This window comes from Mustela erminea, chromosome 16, assembly GCF_009829155.1.
Source record: "Mustela erminea isolate mMusErm1 chromosome 16, mMusErm1.Pri, whole genome shotgun sequence".
Classification (NCBI taxonomy): Eukaryota; Metazoa; Chordata; class Mammalia; order Carnivora; family Mustelidae; genus Mustela; species Mustela erminea.
In genome coordinates, this window is record NC_045629.1 from 84,452,495 (window position 1) to 84,469,509 (window position 17,015).

Genomic DNA, 17,015 nt, shown 5'->3' on the forward strand with positions numbered 1-17,015 from the left:
GAGAGCTGTGGCTGGTAAGTGAGTCTGACCTCTAGAGCACCGCTGCTGCCCATTGACTCGGGACACCCGTGCTCCGCCGCTGCCCATTGACTCGGGACACCCGTGCTCCGCCGCTGCCCATTGACTTGGGACACCCGTGCTCCGCCGCTGCCCATTGACTTGGGACACCCATGCTGTGGCCCCCGGGGATGCTCTCAGAAGACCCTTCCCTTGGACAGTGACTTTCAGGGGGTCTTTGAGTTGGGCTTGGGCACAGCTGACAGGATTCGGAGCTCAGACGTCCTTTCCAGACCCTGACCGTGAAACTTGTACCCCTGGGCGGGTTTCCCGGGCAGTGCTCGGAGGAGCACAGCGTTAGAGCCCGTGGAGATGGGACGCAGGCCCAGGTGCGCTGGGCACAGGTTCTGAGACAGAGCTCACTTAGAATGCGTGTGAGGGATTCTCAGGCCAAGTGTGGTCCACTCTGACCCTCTATCCCACCTGGGCCGTCCCCTTGTTTTTCCCTGCCTGCAGCTGCTCTCTCAGGTCACCCTACGCATAGCCACCCCCAGAGTGAATGGCAACAGCTTGCCCTTGGTTCCGTCCCGCTGGGGGTCAGGAAGGGCACCTCCTCTCATCCTCCCCCCCCCCCATGGTCCTTCCATTCCCTGAGTCGCATCTCTTCTCTGTCCTGGCACTCAGGAGTTCTCTGTGACACCGTCAGCACCTTCCTGCTGCAGTTCTGGGCCCTTTCAGCACCCGGGCCTGCACCGGAGACTGTGTTGGCTAACGGACCACCCACCCTGTGCCCCAGATGCAGCCCCTCTGCTTGGAGTGGGGCTGACCCAAGTCCCTGGAGCACAGAGGGCTTGCAGCACATGCGCCCTGCTGGGGTGGCCGTGACCTTCCACGCCAAGCTGGGTTTAGACCCTAATTTCCCAAAATAGCCCCAGCGGCGTCTGCGGAAGCGGCCTTTCTGGAATGAGAATGACGGGGTCAGGGCCACGCGCTTCTGCTGCGGTCTCGGGCCCTGGGGACACAGCCTGCAGTAAACAGTGGAGGTGGGCGGGCAGCCAGGCAGGAAGCCCTTGTGGGGTGGGGAGAGGGTGGGCATGTCCCTCGCTGCTGCTACCTGCCGACCGCCCACCTAGGTCCTGCTGCACCCTCTCCGCACACGCCCCGCACACTGCCACGACTGCTCTGGCAGCTCCGTGCGCCAGCCCACCGGGCCAGGAGGCCTGGGTCCTCTGTAGGAACTCTGCCTCAGTGTCCCCGAATGAGTGTCCTCTCTGGGGGCTTTCTCCCTGCGCGGCCTTGGGCCACCCTGTGCGGACTGGCTGCCACATGGTTCTTGGAGCGTCCTGTGCGGTGGGCACCCACCTCGCGCGCCTGATTACAACCCCCAGCTGGCCCCCAGTCAGCCCCCAGCACCCCCCACACCGGCCCCGCCGCAGCAGGGATCCGTGTGATGCTCGCACAGCTCCCGCACTCCCGCACTCCCGCAGCTGTCCGGGGCCTCCCCGCCCCCTTACCTGGCCTTGGGTCTGCAGCACCTCAAGGCCCTCGCTGCGGAGCTGCTCCAGTGCCAGGGCCAGCTCCAGCCCCTCCACGCGCACCCAGGCCTGCTGCTGCTCCAGCTGCTCCCGCCACAGCTGCTCCTCCTGCCACAGCTGCTCCCGCCACAGCTGCTCCTCCTGCCACAGCTGCTCCTCCTGCCACAGCTGCATCCACAGCTGCACCTGCCGCCGCCGGTCCTCCAGCAGCAGCTGCTCCTGGGCCAGGCACAGCTGGACCTCGTGGAGCCTCAGCAGCTCGGGACCCAGGCCCGGCAGGCCCCCTGCCCCACAGCCTTCCATGTCCGCAGCGGGCACCGCCACCGGCTCGGACCCCAGCGCAGTGGCCTGCACCGGCCCCTCGGCTGCTCGGGGCTGCTCTGGCTCGGCCACCCTGGGGCGTCCCCGAGCAGCCTGCGTGTTGCGGGTCACGTGCTCTGCAGGGGCCACCCCCACCTCGTCCCGAGGGCCCCCTGCGGCGGGAGGCGGGGGCTGGGCCTCAGGGCCCTGCTGACCCAAGGCCTGCTGTGCCTTGCCCGCCCTCCTGCCTCGGGGTTTCCGAGCCCGACTTCGTTTCCCCGACATGGCCCTGGTCCGGCGCCTTTCACCAGCTTGTCTGCCTTCTGGGGGCCCGGGCTCATCGCGGGCCAGCCGTGATCAGGCGGGTGCAGGGGGCATCCCTGGGGGGCCACGGCGGGCCCTGCGCTCCTGCCCTGCCCCTGGGCCGGTGCCTGTGGCTGGCGGCTCCGGGCCCTGCGCTGCCTGTGGGCCTCCCGGGCCCCACTCGCTGGGCTGGGCCACGCCGGGGAGTTTATAGGGACTCGGCGGCGTGGTGGCTCAGCCGGGTGCGAGGGCTGACTAACGTGCTGACAAAGGGCGCAGGACTTTACAGGCCACAGGCCTCGTTGGCCAGACTGGGAGGGAGACCGAGAAACTGGAGGAGGTGACTCTGGGCAAGCAGATCCCCGGCTGTGAGGAGCTGCGAGTCTGGTCCTGCCCTGGGCCGCCCAGCGCCTCCTCCCTGCCCCCGCCCCGCCCCTGGTCCACAGCTGCATCCCAGTCACACTGACCATCCTGGGGAGACCCTCACAGCCACCGGCGACTCCAGCCCAACTAGCCTGCGAGCCCCCCAGCCAGTGGGCTCCTCTGAGCTCCATGGGGGCCCAAGCTCGCCTGGGGGCTGTGTGGAGATGACACAACTCTTGGCCTAGCCTGGTGGCCTCCTGCCAGCGGCTGGTGGAGGAGACGGAGTCTCAGGCCCAGATGGCCTGTTGTGTACTGAGATGGGGCAGCCGGGCCCTGCCCGGCCCGTCCTAGCATGGGGCAGGTGCTCCTGATGCTGCCGGCTGGGGGTCCAGCTCCCCGGCCCAAGGAACACAGGCCTTTGGGGGAGGACCTTGGGGGGCTGTTGCACAGGGCCAGCGGGAGTGCTGGCGTCCCCGGGCTTCCTGTTGGGAGGAGGCCCCAGACAGCCTCCTCCCCAGCGTTTCCCCAGCCCGGGGCTGCTGACTCACACCCACGCCCAGGGCCCCATCCCAGCCCGCTCCGCCACACAGGCCTGACTGGTTTGCCTGGCACAGCCCTGCCGGGGCACCCTCCTCCCACTCAGCCCTCGCCCCCGAAGCTTCAGGGGCAGGTAGACAGCAGGCCACCGCAGGGGTGCGCAGGGAGACGCACACGGACAAGGGCACCAGATGCGTTGGGGTGGGGGTGGGGCAGAGCGCGCCCTGGGGAACTTGGCTACACCTGGGTTCTCAAGAGCTGGGACCCGGCGGTGCGGCCTGCTGGGCTCACCGGCGCCCCCCCGCGGCACCCCAGGGGCGACACCGGCTTGCCGTGGAGGACACACCCCGGGTGGGCGCTCTCTCACAGCCAAGAAGCACCTGGTCTCCACGTAACCCATAAACGCCTCCGGGGGGGGGGGGTGATGGGAAGGGGCGCCCCTCCCCCAGGGAAGCCGGGAGGGACACGCCAGCCGCCGCCAAAGACCGGCCCAGCCCGCCGACCCTGAGCGCCCAGAGGCCCCCCGCAGGTGAGAGCCTGCGCGCCCCACGTCCGCTCTCGGGGCGGCGGGGATGGCCGGGACTGGGGGAGGGCTGGGGAAGGGGGCTGCCACGGGCCGGGACACGCGGGGTGCGCGTGCATGGGAGGGTGTGCGCTCGCGGAGCCGCGGCGCTTCCTGGAGCAGGAGGAGGGGACCGGCCCTCTCTCCCTCTCTCCCACCGCGGTGCTCCGTGCTCGCCCGGCCGGGGCTGGGCGGGCTTGGCCCGGGGCCCGCCTTCCAGGGGCGGGGCCTGCCTGGGAGTCCCTCTCCCTCGGAGCCTTGCTCCCGCGATGGTGGGGGGGGGACGCCCTCCTCCCGCTGGATCCGTGTCAGCTGGGGCTGGTGGGCGTCCTGGGACTGGAGGGGGCACCACCTTAGTGTCCCGCTGTGCCTCTCCTCGCTCTTGGGTGCCAGCGCGCCCTTTTAAAAGATGTTTTTATTTGGGCGGCGGAGGAGGGGGGAGGTAGAGGGGGAGAGTGGGGAGCCCCAGGTCCGCTGGATCTCTCAGTCCCGAGATCCTGACCTGAGCTGAAGTCCAGAGTCTACCGCTTGACCGACCGCGGCCGCAGGCGCCCCCAATCCATCTTCTCAGGGAGGCCATCCTCCACCTGGTCTCTGGACACTGACCTCCAAGCCGCGTCTTTACCAGACCATCATCCTGTGCCTGGAGTCCGTGCTCCGCCGCAGCCCCCAGCCCGGTCTCCCCGCATCCAAGTGCGAACCCTCGTCCCGTTCCTCTGTGCTGTCCGGTCTGCCAAAGCCCGCACCTGGCCACCCTGTGCCCGAGGCCTCGTGCCCACAGGCAGGTCCTTGTGTTCTCTGTTGCCCTCCCAGGCTCCTAACCCCCATTTGGCTCCTGGCCTGTCCCCCACAGAGTGGCTGGTCTCAACCCTCACGCAAGCTTGGTCTTGTGTGGGTGGTGCTGCCCTTGCCCCAGGATGAGCCCCCAGCACCGTTCGCACACGCTGGGGGCTGGGACAGGAGCCTGACCTTGTCCCGAGGACAGGGCCGGACCACAGAAGGTTTGTAAAGTCCCAGCCGCTGGTTTTAGAGAAGTTACATGTGCGCGACGCATTAGTCGTGGTTCTGGATTAGGCCTAGCGGGCCGCGGCTCTGCCGTTTAAGCAGAAACAGAATGTGCTGGAAGGAGGTTTGGGCTGGGAAAGAGGCAGAAGAGGGAGGGAGCAGAGGAGTCTGAGCAGGATGTCCCGTCTGTCCCTAGAAGCCAGGGCGGGCTCTACCCTCCACCCTCTCCTCCTGCGCCCCTGGCCGGCTCTCAATCCCAGAAGCCGTCCGCGGTCACAACACGCTCGCCCTGTCTGCGAGGGAGAGACAGACGTTTGTCCCCAGGCCCCCGTTTCAGTTTCTGTAGTGGGCAGAGGTTCCCTCCAAATCCCTCAGAACCGCCCCCGGGCTGCCCAGGTGGGGGTCCCCAGCCTCCAGCTGCCCGGCCCCTCTTCCCTAAGACGGGCTGTTCTGGGCAGCGGAGTGAGCTGGGCGGGCCCACTGCCCTGCCTCTCTGCTGCGAGGTGGGGGCTCTGACTGGGCATTTGGGGTTGGCAGGTGCGGGTGCGAACCGCCGAGCCAGTGGGAAACCCCGCAGGAACCACGTCGGCGCGGACGGTGTCTGTCCAGCTGCCGCATTCGGCGGCCCCTGGAGGCTGAGGATGCTCCGCCCCCGCCCCCACCGCCGCAGCCGCAGGGCCCGTGAGCTCTGGGAACAAGTCTGTCTCCATTTGCTAAGCCACCGGGTCTGCACCACACGGGGAAAGCTTCTCACAATCCAACTTTATTCCGAGAAGTCCCTTCTGAGGGCGTCGCCTTCCCCGTGTCCTCGCCACGACGCCCGTTTCCCATCTCTTGTCCAGATCCTCAGCCAGAGCACAGGAGGCGGCCTCAGGGAGGTCATCGGGCTGGACGGTGTCTGATCGGCCTTGACAAGCGGGGCTCATGCTGTGGGGCCCGAGTGCCCCATTGTCCCTGTCGCCTCGGCCACTCTGCACTGGCCGTCAGAGCAGCTCTGGGTGGCCGAGGAGAGAGGCCGGCCGACATCCACAGGACACTTGTGATGTCCACCTGGGTGTCCGGTGGCTCTTCTGCGGTGGCCCCTCTCCGGGGCCGGCACAGTGAGAGGCAGAGCCGGCCCCACACCGGCACCCCACTCCCCACCCCTGCTCAGCCTGCTGGGCCCCCTTCCCACTCGCAGGGAGCAGAGGAGCAGGTGCCCTGGAGGTTGCGGCCCCGTTGCCCACAGGGCCCCCGATGGAGGAGCAGCAGGGTGGCGGCAGCCCGGGTCAGGCTGCACGTGTGACACCACAGGGACCGGCGGTCGGGGCTCGCCTCGCAGGAGGCCGCGGCCGTGGACGGAGGAGTGAGCGGCGTCGACGCTGGGTTAGGAGAGTGTGCCCCGGCGGCTTGTGTCGCGGAGGCTCGCGTCTTCTGGCTCATGCGACGGGTTCCCGCCGTGTCTGCTCCGTGCCAGGGGTCCCCGCGGGAGGAGCGCAGGTCATGCCGGCTTCCTCGGCAGCATGCTCTCCTGCCCCGGGGGGACCCCTGGCCTCCACCAGGCTGTCCACACCGAGACCAGCGTCCTGCCGTGGAAGGCACAGCCGTACCTCTGCTGGGGAAGGGAGGCTCGCCGGCGGCTCTGCGGGGCCCCCTTCTCCCCACAGATGCCTGCAGCTTGCCGGACCCCACGGATGCCTCAGCCACAGCCTCCGGGCCCTGCTGGGACCGTTAGCCTGCTGGCCCTCCCAGGACCCGGGGTGGGCGGTGTTCCCAGCCTCGCGACGCTGCTCCAAAGTCCTGACGGGCTTGCCTGCGGCCACTGGGCCGCTGTCCTGCTACAAGGAGGTACGAGGCACAGCTACTTATTTTTTACCTCCTGAAGTCTGGGCAAGTCCCAGGTCTGCGCACCATGAAAGTGTCCCCGACAGGTGGTTTTGTCTGCATCCATCGGGAAGGGTCAGCGGGCTGCCAGGACGATCTTGGTTCCTGTGTCAGTCCCCGTGTCGGTCCCCACAGCCTCCGTAACCGCGGCGCGTTGGTCAGGCAGTCGGAATCACTGCAGGCTCGTCGTGTTGCTGTCCTGTGAGTTAGGAGACCGACACGGGCCGCAGTGGCTTACGGGGGCCGCCGTGGGGACTGTGACCCTTTCTTAGGCTCTCGAGGAAATTCCATGTCCCTGTCCTTCACCTCTGGAAGTGCCTGTGTCCTGGCTCATGGCCTCTCGCCGCCTTCCAGGTCAGCGGTGTCGTGTCTGCCTGACCTCCGTCCAGGTCACAGCCCCGGTGGGCTCTTCCTTGTCTGTCCCACGTTCAGGGACCCGTGTGATTCCGTGGGCTCTGTCGCGTAGCCCGTTCCCTCCCGCGTGTGACACAGCTCGTGCTCAGGCTCCAGGGAACACGACGTGGACATCTTTGGGGGGACCCTTGTTCTGTCTCGTGTGGCCCCATGAGCCTTAGTCTCTCAGGAACAGCGAGCGTGGCGGCAGTCCTGAGGAAGGCGGCGAACGGGGAGCTGTCCTGGCCAGATCGGGGGGCGGGGGGCTCCGGATCCTCCCGTGAGGGATGTTGAGAGGAAGGCGTTTGCCAGACCCGTCGTTCTGCACCTGAGTGCCGGCGGCTGGGTGGTTCTGCTCCCGCGTGGTCCCTCTGACCGGTTCTGCCACTGCCCAAGTTCAGTGTCGTCTGCCGACTTCCATTACTCAGTTGTGTTCTGCGAAGGCGAGACCGGCAGGTTCAACAGAGGCCTGATGGGAACCTCTGCACCTGCTTTCCTCAAACCTGTCTGTCTGGTTTTTTTTTTTCTTCAGTTAAGGCTTTTGTTGTTTTTTAGGATTTTATTTATTAACACAGAGAGAACCAAAGCAGGGAGACAGAGTAGGGAGACGTAGATTCCCTGCAGAGCAGGGACCCCGGTGCGGGGCTCAACCCCAGGACCCCAGGCCACAACCCGAGCCGAAGGCAGACACTTAACCGACTGAGCCCCCCCAGGTGCCCCAGTTGGGGGAAAGTACAGTGATTTCCCGTGCAGCCCTAGCCCAGCTCCCGTGCAGTCTCCCCAGCTCCCGCCATCCCCGCCGGAGTGGTGCAGGGCAACAGCCGGTGAGCCGCGTGGCTCGTTCTGCTCTCCCGCCGGCCGGGAGCGCCCGTCCCCGCTGCCCCGCGTCCTCGCCGGCACCTGGTGTCGTGGGTGCTCTGGATTTTAGCCATCCCAGCAGGTGTGTCGTGGGATCTCGCTTCCCCGATGCATCTCCCCGATGACGTGACGTGGAGCATCTTTTATTTGGTCATTCGCCGTCTGTGCTCTTCTCTGACGGGTCGGCGAGCTCTCCGGCCCGCTTCCTAACGGTGCCGCTTGTGTGCTCGCTGTCGAGCGTCAGGCCTCCGTGGTCGGTCCGGGCAGCCCGTCTTTTCTGGACGTGCCTGTTGCAGACATTTCCTCGCGTCTGCGGCTGGCTCGTCTTCTCGCTCTCTGACCGCGGCTGCCGCAGAGCGAGAGCCCAGACCGTCCGCTCTTTCTTTCGTGGATGCCGGCTTTGCTGTTGTATCTGCGAATCGTCGCCACGCCCGAGGTCGGCCAGGGTTTCCCCGCGCTCTTCTAGGAGCCGCCTAGCCTTCTGCGGAACATTTGGGTCTGTGATCCGTTGTCTGAGAACATTGATTTACTTGAGAGAGAGAGCGAGAGCGCGAACGGGGAGAGACGCTTCGCGCAGACGCCCCGCTGAACGCAGAGCCCAGCACAGGGCTCGGTCCCACGACCCCGAGACGGTGACCGGAGCCGAAACCGAGACTCAGACACGTAACTGACAGAGCCATCCAGATGCCCCCGTGGTCCATTTTTTAAGAAATATTTCATTTTTAAAGTACTGTCTATAGCTCAAACCCACAGCCCCAAGATCAAGAACTGGCCCACTACGCGCCCCTGGTCTGTGACCCATTTTGAGTTAATTTCTGTATAGGATGTAACGTGTGTGTCTGGATTCACAACTTTTTTTTTTTTTTTGGTGGGGATGGCGGTTGATCCTCCACCGTTACTGGGGAGGACGGCGGCTCCTTCAGACACCCGCTGACTGTGCTCCCACAGGCCCTTCGGGCTGGGGGTCACCGTGGATCTCGGCAGTTCCTCTAGGAAAGTACCTCTCCATCTTGCCCCCTACCTTGGTGGGCGTGGGGGTTCCCTGGGCTCCCACTTGGCTCTCCTGCTGCAATGACCCCATTGGTTAAGGACCTGACAAGAGGGTGCCTGGGTGGCTCAGTGGGTTAAAGCCTCTGCCTTTGGCTCAGGTCATGATCTCAGGGTCCTGGGATCGAGCCCCGCATCAGGCTCTCTGCTCGGCAGGGAGCCTGCTTCCTCCTCTCTCTCTCTGCCTGCCTCTCTGCCTATTTGTGATCTCTGTCTGTCAAATAAATAAATAAAATCTTTATTAAAAAAAAAAAAAAAGGACCCGACAAGAGCGTTCTGAGGCGGCTGAGCATGCCCGTCTCAGCTGCCCGGACGGCCCCACAGACCCGTGCCTGGTGGCGGTGGACTCAAGCCAGGCGCCTACTCTGATTGGCCTCCAGTGCATACACAGAGGCCTCTGGTGCTGTCACAAATCCACATGGGCCGTGTCCGTTTACATCCTGTGCCCGAGTCCTAAGTCCGTGCAGTCCCCTTGCCCCCCGGGCACAGTTCATCCTGGTCAGTGGCCGCCGCCCCCCCGAGGACGGACAGGGAGAGTACCCAGTGTCGGGAGAGAACTGCGGCATTGCTGGACCCTCCTTCAGGGACAGCGGCTTCCCCCCAATCTGAGAGCTGTGAGTCTGACCTTGGCGCTCGCCTGGGAGCTGCGAGGGACTCTGGCGTCTGCCGTCGGACTTCTGATGGGCCGAGCCTGGTGTCCTTCTGGGTTTACAAACCTAGAGGCCCCTACAGATGGCCTGTCCGCCCCGCTCCAGGCCAGAATGTCCCAACTGCCAGTCTGGCTTGCGGCCCTTCACGACCGCAGACGCCGTCTCACAGCTGCTGAACGGCTTCTCAGAATCCGGCCGTCTCCTCCAAGAGTGAGCTCTGCATTCACTCGCAAGTGTCTTTCTTCTTGTCCTAGTGAAGGGATTCCCCTCTGAGCCTTTGCAAGGACCCTAGTCAGGTGGAGGGTTTACAGACTAACGTTAACCATTTCCTGGAAAAAAGAAAAAGAGCTTTTTGGAAGCAGCTCCTTCTTCCTGGAGCCGACTTGCACTTCCGTCTGCATCTGTTCTGACCCCGGACTCTGGTTCCTGTCCTGGTGCCAGGAGGGGTGACAGGGGCCCCTGCTTCAGGTGAGGTCGTGACAAGGTTCAGAAAGACTGCCCTTGTCCTGGCGCAGAGCCCACGGCGTGGCCGTGGCTGGGGCGGCGGGAGACCAGCAGACAGGAAAGAGGAAATGCGTCTCCCGCGTCCTGCCCTGTCTCCCCTCCCGTGCGCCATCGGCAGAACACGGCAGGGAGCCGGCCGGCCGAGGGCCCGTGCGGCGCAGGCCCGGCGATCCCGAGCCCCGCAGAGGAGGACCTGCTCAGGCCCTTGGCACGTGCCCTTCGCGCAAACGTGAACGTCCCCGAGCCTAACGCGACGCGTCTTCTGTGGGGAGGAAGGCGTCCCCGTCCGTCCTTCGGTGTGCGGCCCGCCCGAGTCGCTCACCTGCCTCTCGGAACTTGGGGTAGAGTTTACCAGTATCCACGAGTCGTATACAAAAAATGAGAAAACCAGGGGGCCTGGGGGGCGCAGTCGGCTCAGTGTCCAGCTCTCGGCTTCCGCTCAGGCCGGGGTCTCAGGGTGGTGGGGTCGCGCCCCGCAGGGCGTCCGCTCGGGACTCTGTCCCCTGCCTCTGCGCCTCCCTCCCTGCCCTCTCTCCGTCTCCTTCTAAAATAAGTAAATTCTGTAAGAAAACAGCAGAGACCAGAATAGAGTAGAAGATATCAGTTCATCTGTGCAAACACACGGAACAAATACGGAGGAAGCTTTGCGCCTGTTGCTACGCTTGTTCCCGGACCCGTCACGGCCGGAGCTGCTGCTCAGACCTTCCCCCGCCGCCCCTTCCCTCAGCTGGGGTGTCCCCGGGGCTCGGGTCTCTCCTGGCAGGGTGTGAGCCCTCGTGGGCTCTCGCCTCCCAGCGTCCAGACACAGTCCTCCCGGTGCCCGTGAGGACCAGACGGCCAGCCCGCGCCGGGGGCAGAGTGTGTGACCCCGGCTGCGTAGAAATGCACTTGGCTTCCTTGTTGGTCAGGTCTGAGCTCGGGCAGCGGCCGCCGTCCGCGGTTCCAGCCATACTTCTGTCGCCGGAGGAAACCTTCGCTGGGAGCCGGCCCGCGCCCCGGCAGACCCCAGAGCCCTGCGGAGGAGGAGAACTTCTGTGGGTGAGTCCCTGGGCTCATGGCGACAGGAGCCCCTCCTTCTTCTGCCTCCTGGTCACCGGCCGGTGTTCGCCGGCTGCGGCCCGTGTTGGTCGTCAGTGGCTGCCACGTGCGTCCCACATCAGGGGGCTCCGGTGGCCCCTCAGTCCTCTGGGTGGGGCGTCCAGGCACAGCCCACAGGGGTCTCCCTCGGGCTGCAGCCTTACCCTGGGGCTTGACCGGGGAAGGGTTTGCTGCTTTGTGGGCGGCGGAGTGAGAACCTTGCTTCCTCCTGGCCGCTGGTCCCACCACGTGGGCCTCTCCCAAGGGCGTCTGATGGTGTCCGACACGTTCAGGGACTGGGGGAGCAACCCTGCGGGCAACCCTCGCAGACGGCGGGTCTGCGAGCTGCGGCCCGAGTCCCACCTTCTCCTGCCCAGGAGACGTCCCCGCGCTCACTGCGGTGGGGGGCGTCGCGGTGTCCGGGGCCCCCAGTGTTTAGTCCCTGAAGTCTGGCTATGCCTTCCTCCAGGGACAGTCACCCGCGTCAGCGGTCGGGGCTGCCTGGGAGGCAGGTGGGCTGTGCACCCTGGGACGGGCTGTGGCTGCCTCCTGGAGGGATCCGCGGGTGCTGATGGGGTCACGGTGGTCCCGTTTCTCACCATGGGCTCCTGGTGGCTCGCTTCCTGTCGGCAGGGAGCTCAGCAGCAGGGTAAAGCAGGGGTTTTACTTCAAAGTCTCATCGTTACATCAGAGATCGGATCCTTTACAAACTATTTAAACTTGGTATGAAAAAATTTAAATGTCAACTTTAAAATGGGCAGGGAGGAATATAGTTTTGCATTTTTTAAAAAGATTTTATTTATTTGAGAGGGAGCACAAGCAGGGAGGGGGCAGAGGGAGAGGGAGAAGCAGACTCCCCACTGAGCAGGGAGCCCGATGCAGGACTTGATCCCGGGACCCCAGGCGCCCCATAGTATCACATTCTTAAATGAGATATGCCAATTTGACAACTGAGTTCGAGACAACTAGATTTTTTTTTTTTTAATGTATTGAAGTAGGGGCACCTGGTGGCTCAGTCGGTTGAGTGTCCGAATCGTGGTTTCCGCGTAAGTCAGGATCTCAGGGTTGTGGATGGAATGAGCCCCGCATCGGTCTCCCCACTCAACACGGAGCCTGCTTCTCCCTCTCCTTCTGCCCCTCCTCCTGCTCGTGCTCTCTCTCTCTCAAATAAATTAATCTTTAAAAAAAGCAAAGTCTGGGGCGCCTGGGTAGCTCAGTGGGTTAAGCCTCTGCCTTCGGCTCAGGTCATGATCTCAGGGTCCTGGGATCAAGCCCTGCATCGGGCTCTCTGCTCAGCAGGGAGCCTGCTTCCCCTCTCTCTCTGTCTGCCTCTCTCTGCCTTCTTGTGATCTCTGTCAAATAAATAAATAAAATCTTAAAAAAAAAAATAAAGTCTGTTTGCTGGAGTAATCTCTAGACCCCACATGGGGCTCGAACTCATGACCCTGAGTCTGAGAGCAGCTCGTCCTTCTGACTGAGCCCTGCAGGGGCTGCTGGAGAACCAATGATTGTGATGTCACCGAAGGAGCTTCCCCAGGGAGGGTAAGCAACTGCCCAGCCAAAGAGCCAAGGCGCATACCCGGTGCCACATGCTGTGTGGCTTTGTCCCACTGAGGAGAGCGCCCGGGGACAGCAGCTGCCGTCGGAGTCACAACAGTTCAGTGCCTCCAAAGACTGAAGAAGCCGGTTCTGTCCTTTGCTGCTCATCCGTACAGGCGCCGAACCGCGTGCTTTTCTTTGATTTTCTTTTTCTTTCTTCCTTTTTTTGTTAAGATCTTATTTATTTGACAGAGACAGTGAGAGAGGGATCACAAGCGGGCGGAGTGGGAGAGGGAGAGGCAGACTCCCCAAAAAGCAGGGAGCCTGATGCGGGGCTCGATCCCAGGACCCCGGGATCTCGGCCTGAGCCGAAGGCAGGCGCTTAACGACTGAGTGCCCCGGGCGCCCTTTTCCTTTGATTTTCTCTTTTGGTGGGAAGTTCGCGGCTCTTCCACTTGGCCTTTCTTACAACAAACACTTACTGAGTGCTTACTGTAGGCAACACCCCATCCTAAGTATTTTGTGTTGATGAATCAAAACACCAAAACCCAAGTCCGCACCCTGGGAAGCCGGTGGCCGGTTCTCTCTGTTCTGGGGGCTCGCATGCTGATTTCCCGACGTGCACAGCCACACCTCGATTTTGGGCTCACCTGTCTCAGTCTTGCATCTTTAACACCTAAGAGATTGTTGTCACAAGGTCACAAAAAGCTCCCCAGGTTCCGATGCGGGAATTCAGGGTGTTTTGCTGGCCGCGGCCCTCCAAGGGCCCCACAGTTCTTGAAACCTGCATGTCCCGATCTGGTGCTCCGGTGGCAAGAGCAGCAGCGGGGGGGGGGGGGGGGGGCGCAGGAAGGAGGCGCAGTTACCGGTCGGCGCCCCCGAGCCCGTTTCCTCGTAACAAGGGGAGGTCATACCAAAGGTCGCATGTCGTCTCACCGTCCGGCAGGGGCAGCGCGGAATGACGGCCTCGGGGCGGTCATGCGGCCGCAGGTGGCTCCACGCGCCAGGAGCTGCGGCTGGCGGTGCTGGGAGTCGTCTCCTGGTTCTCTCTTCTCCCTGCGGTGGGCCGTGGGCACCCGAGCTTGACGGAGAGCCGGCCCCGGCGTCTTGGAGGGGACGTGGCCGCGGCCGCTGGACCGTCCTCCGCCAAGGCGGAGTTCCAGCACACACGGCCCTCGGATCTCGGCCACTGTCCCTCTACTCTGCCATTTCGAAGGGTCCTGGCTTCCGGCCCCTGGCCCTGGGACTCGCGGACGCAGAGTGGCGGGGGGTACCCGCGCATCTTCACGAGGAGCCTCACTGGAAACAGCCGGCACCACTGGTTGCGGCCGCACGTGTGTTCCTGCCACATGTCCGGGAGCTACAGGTTCAGTCCGTCCCGGAGGGTGACCCCGACGGCTCAGCAGGTCTCCTGGGGCCGCCGTCCCCAGCCTCCACCTGGAGCCCAGGGCCCTGTCCCCGCGTGGGGCCTGCCGCGCTGTGGCCCGCCTTCCACTACCCCTGTCTGAACTGGTCCGGTGGGCCGGGTCTCCAGTACCCGCTTCCTGCTTTAAGAGAACCAGCTTAGGGTTACCTGGGTGGCGCAGTGGTCAGACACCCAACTCGCGGTGTCGGCTCAAGTCGTGGTCTCGGGGTGGTGGGACTGAGCCCCCGCCGGGCTCTGCACTCAGCCGCGAGTCTGCCCCTCTGCAAAATAAATAAATAAATTTTAAAGAAAAGTAGAGAGGAGCTTATCTCCCCCGGGCCGGATGCACGGTGGAGCCCCTGCGCTCGGCTTCCCCGCGGGGCGTGGTCTCGAACGTTCGTGTCCGAGTCCTCACGGGGGCTATTATAAGTTGTACGTCAGGATTTCTAAATATATGGGTATCTCTAATTTTTTATTTGATTTTCAGCTTAGTCCAGCTATATTCAAAAAGCGTATTTTTTTTAAATTTTCTGTTTATGACCCCAGCAAGGCCAGCTGCCCAGGCCCCTCTAGGTTCTGTTTGCCCAAACGTGAGTTTATTTCGCCTTAATTTTTTTTTTTTTTTAAGATTTATTTATTTATTTGACAGACAGAGATCACAAGTAGGCAGAGAGGCAGGCAGAGAGAGAGAGGAGGAAGCAGGCTCCCTGCTGAGCAGAGAGCCCGATGCGGGACTCGATCCCAGGACCCTGAGATCATGACCTAAGCCGAAGGCAGCGGCTTAACCCACTGAGCCACCCAGGCGCCCCAATTTCGCCTTAATTTTTAAAAAAAAGTTTTATTGGAGAGTGAGCGTGAGATCACCCACAGATGGGGAAGAGGCAGAGGGAGTGAGAGAGAGCAGCAGGCTCCCCGCTGAGCAGCCCCCCACGCGGGGCTCGGTTCCAGGACCCCCGGATCATGGCCTGAGCTGAAGGCAGAGGCTTCGCCGACTGAGCCGGCCAGGTGCGCCTTAATTTTATTTTTTACCCCTTTGGAGGTAATGTATCTTTTCTCCTGTAAGCAGTTTATTTTCTTTAGGATTTATTCACTTTAGAGAGAGGGAAGGCGCACTGCAGGTGGGGGAGGGGCAGAGGGCGAGCACGTCCCGCAGGCTCCCTGCTGAGCGCCGAGCCCAAGGCCGGCTCGACCCCAGGCCCTGAGATCCCGGCCCGAGACGTGCGGACGCTGGGCGGCCAGAGCCCCCGGCGCCCTCCTGACTCAGGAAGGACTTCGCTGCTGTGCTCTGTTTTTAGCCATTTTGCTGATAGCGTTTCTCACCGCTGTGACCTGATGCCGGCGAGTTTTGAGAAGTTTTCTTTCACTGTTGCTGCCTCCCGCCCCTCTTCCCTGTGCGGCGCGAGTCCCCTGTGCCTCAGCCCGGTCCCGGCCTCCGCACCTGACGCCCCCACGGGCCTCGCGCTCCAGCTCCGGGGCTCCCGTGCGTCCGAGCGCAGCCGCGTCTGATGCCGCCAGGTTCACCCGTCGAGCTCCTGTATGTTTACGTTCTCGAACTTGCGGTCAGTTCTTCCGTTTCCGTGCTCCGCCCAAACTGTAATCTTTAATTCCCTGAACTCGTGCCTTGAAGTCGGCCTCCGAGAGCGGCGCGTCCGCTCCGTCCGTCCGGGTCTCCTCTTGTCCGTCTTCCTCGTGTTTGGGTCAGACGCGTTTCTGCACTTGCCCGATTATCTTGGGGGTGCTGTACGCTACATAGTAAACGTTTTGGGGGGCGCCCGGGTGGCTCAGCCGGTCAAGCATCTGACTCTCGACCGGCTCCGCTCGTGAGCTCAGGGTCGAGATCCAGCCCCGTGCCGGGCTCTGTGCCGAGCTGGGGGTCCGCTTGGGACTGCTTCTCTTCCTCTCCCTTTTCCCAGTCCCCGACGGGTGCGCGCGCAGTCTCCTGCACGACGCCCTGCCCCCATCAAGGGCTGAGTGGCCTGCAGCTGGCCGGGCCGTCTGTGCCCACGAGGGCGGTCATTTCCCGGAAACGGAGTTCTTCAGGATTTCTACCCAATCCGGCTGCCAGATAAGACACAGAGTGCGCATTTACATTGGATTTCAGATAAACAACAAATCTTTCCGCGTGTGCGCATACAAAGCTGCGTTCTGTAGTTTCATCAGCTCAGCTCGGCAAGCCCAAACCCAGGGCTTCCTGAGCACTCCGGCTGGCCCGCGGGTGGTGCCCACTGGGCACGGTGGTCTGCCCGGGCCTCGCCCGGCTGTGGGCCCCCCGCCATGCGTGGTCCGGGGTGAAGCCCACCTTCCTGGGCAGGGCCCGCCCTCCTGCACTCCCTGTGGCCTCCACGCGGACTCCGCTCGGAGTCACTGTGTCGTCTTTCTGTTGCTGTCAGTGGGGAGGCCGGAGGAGAAGCCCCGGGTGGTCTCCAGCTGCTTCCCGTCAGAATCCCGTGGACACCGGCTTGCCACGTTCACCGTTGCCGTGGCAGGCGAAGGGTCCCAGGAGACCCCGCCGTGGCGTCCCCCTCGGGCCGGGTTCCCGGCGCTGCTCTGTCTTCCTAAGGCTCAGCGGCCTGGCTGGGGCACGAGTGGTGCCAGGATTCTTGGTTCCTTGTACATTTTTAAGATTTATATCAGGAACATTAAAAAAAATTATTTATTCATGAGAGAAAGAAAGAGGGCCAGGAGGCAGGAAGAGGGGGAAGCAGCTCCCCTACGAGCAGGGATCCCGATGCGGGACTCGATCCCAGGACCCTGGGATCGTGACCGGAGTTGAGGGCGGAGGCTTCACCGACGGAGCCCCCCAGAGGCCCCAGGTAATTTTTCTGAAGTTCGTCTCTAATTATCCTCACAGTCCCGTCTCCCCTGCTGCCGCACCTCTGCTCACGTCCCCCATGGTCACCACCCGGTTCGCGCGGCTGGTGCGTGGGCCGAGCGCCCCTTCCCTCCGGGCCGCATCTGTGCCGACTCGCCTTGTCTCTGAGCCCTTGTCTCCCTGAGTCCCACTGAGGCTCCGCCACGGCTTGGGGAGGGGGGCCTCGTGGACTGGTTCCGTGGGGTCGCCGTGCCGTCCGCTATGG

At 63.5% G+C, this 17,015-nt stretch overlaps 1 protein-coding gene across 1 annotated transcript in view; it reads left to right on the forward strand.

Moving 5' to 3' along the window:
- IQANK1 (IQ motif and ankyrin repeat containing 1) overlaps positions 1–17,015 on the forward strand; it is a 21,228-nt gene continuing 4,213 nt past the window's right edge. Inside the window, exons 1-2 of the mRNA XM_032316709.1 lie at positions 1–14; positions 1,650–6,429. Of these exons, the coding sequence (XP_032172600.1) occupies positions 5,839–6,429 (591 nt within the window). The 5' untranslated portion in view covers positions 1–14; positions 1,650–5,838. The remainder of the gene's footprint in view (positions 15–1,649; positions 6,430–17,015) is intronic.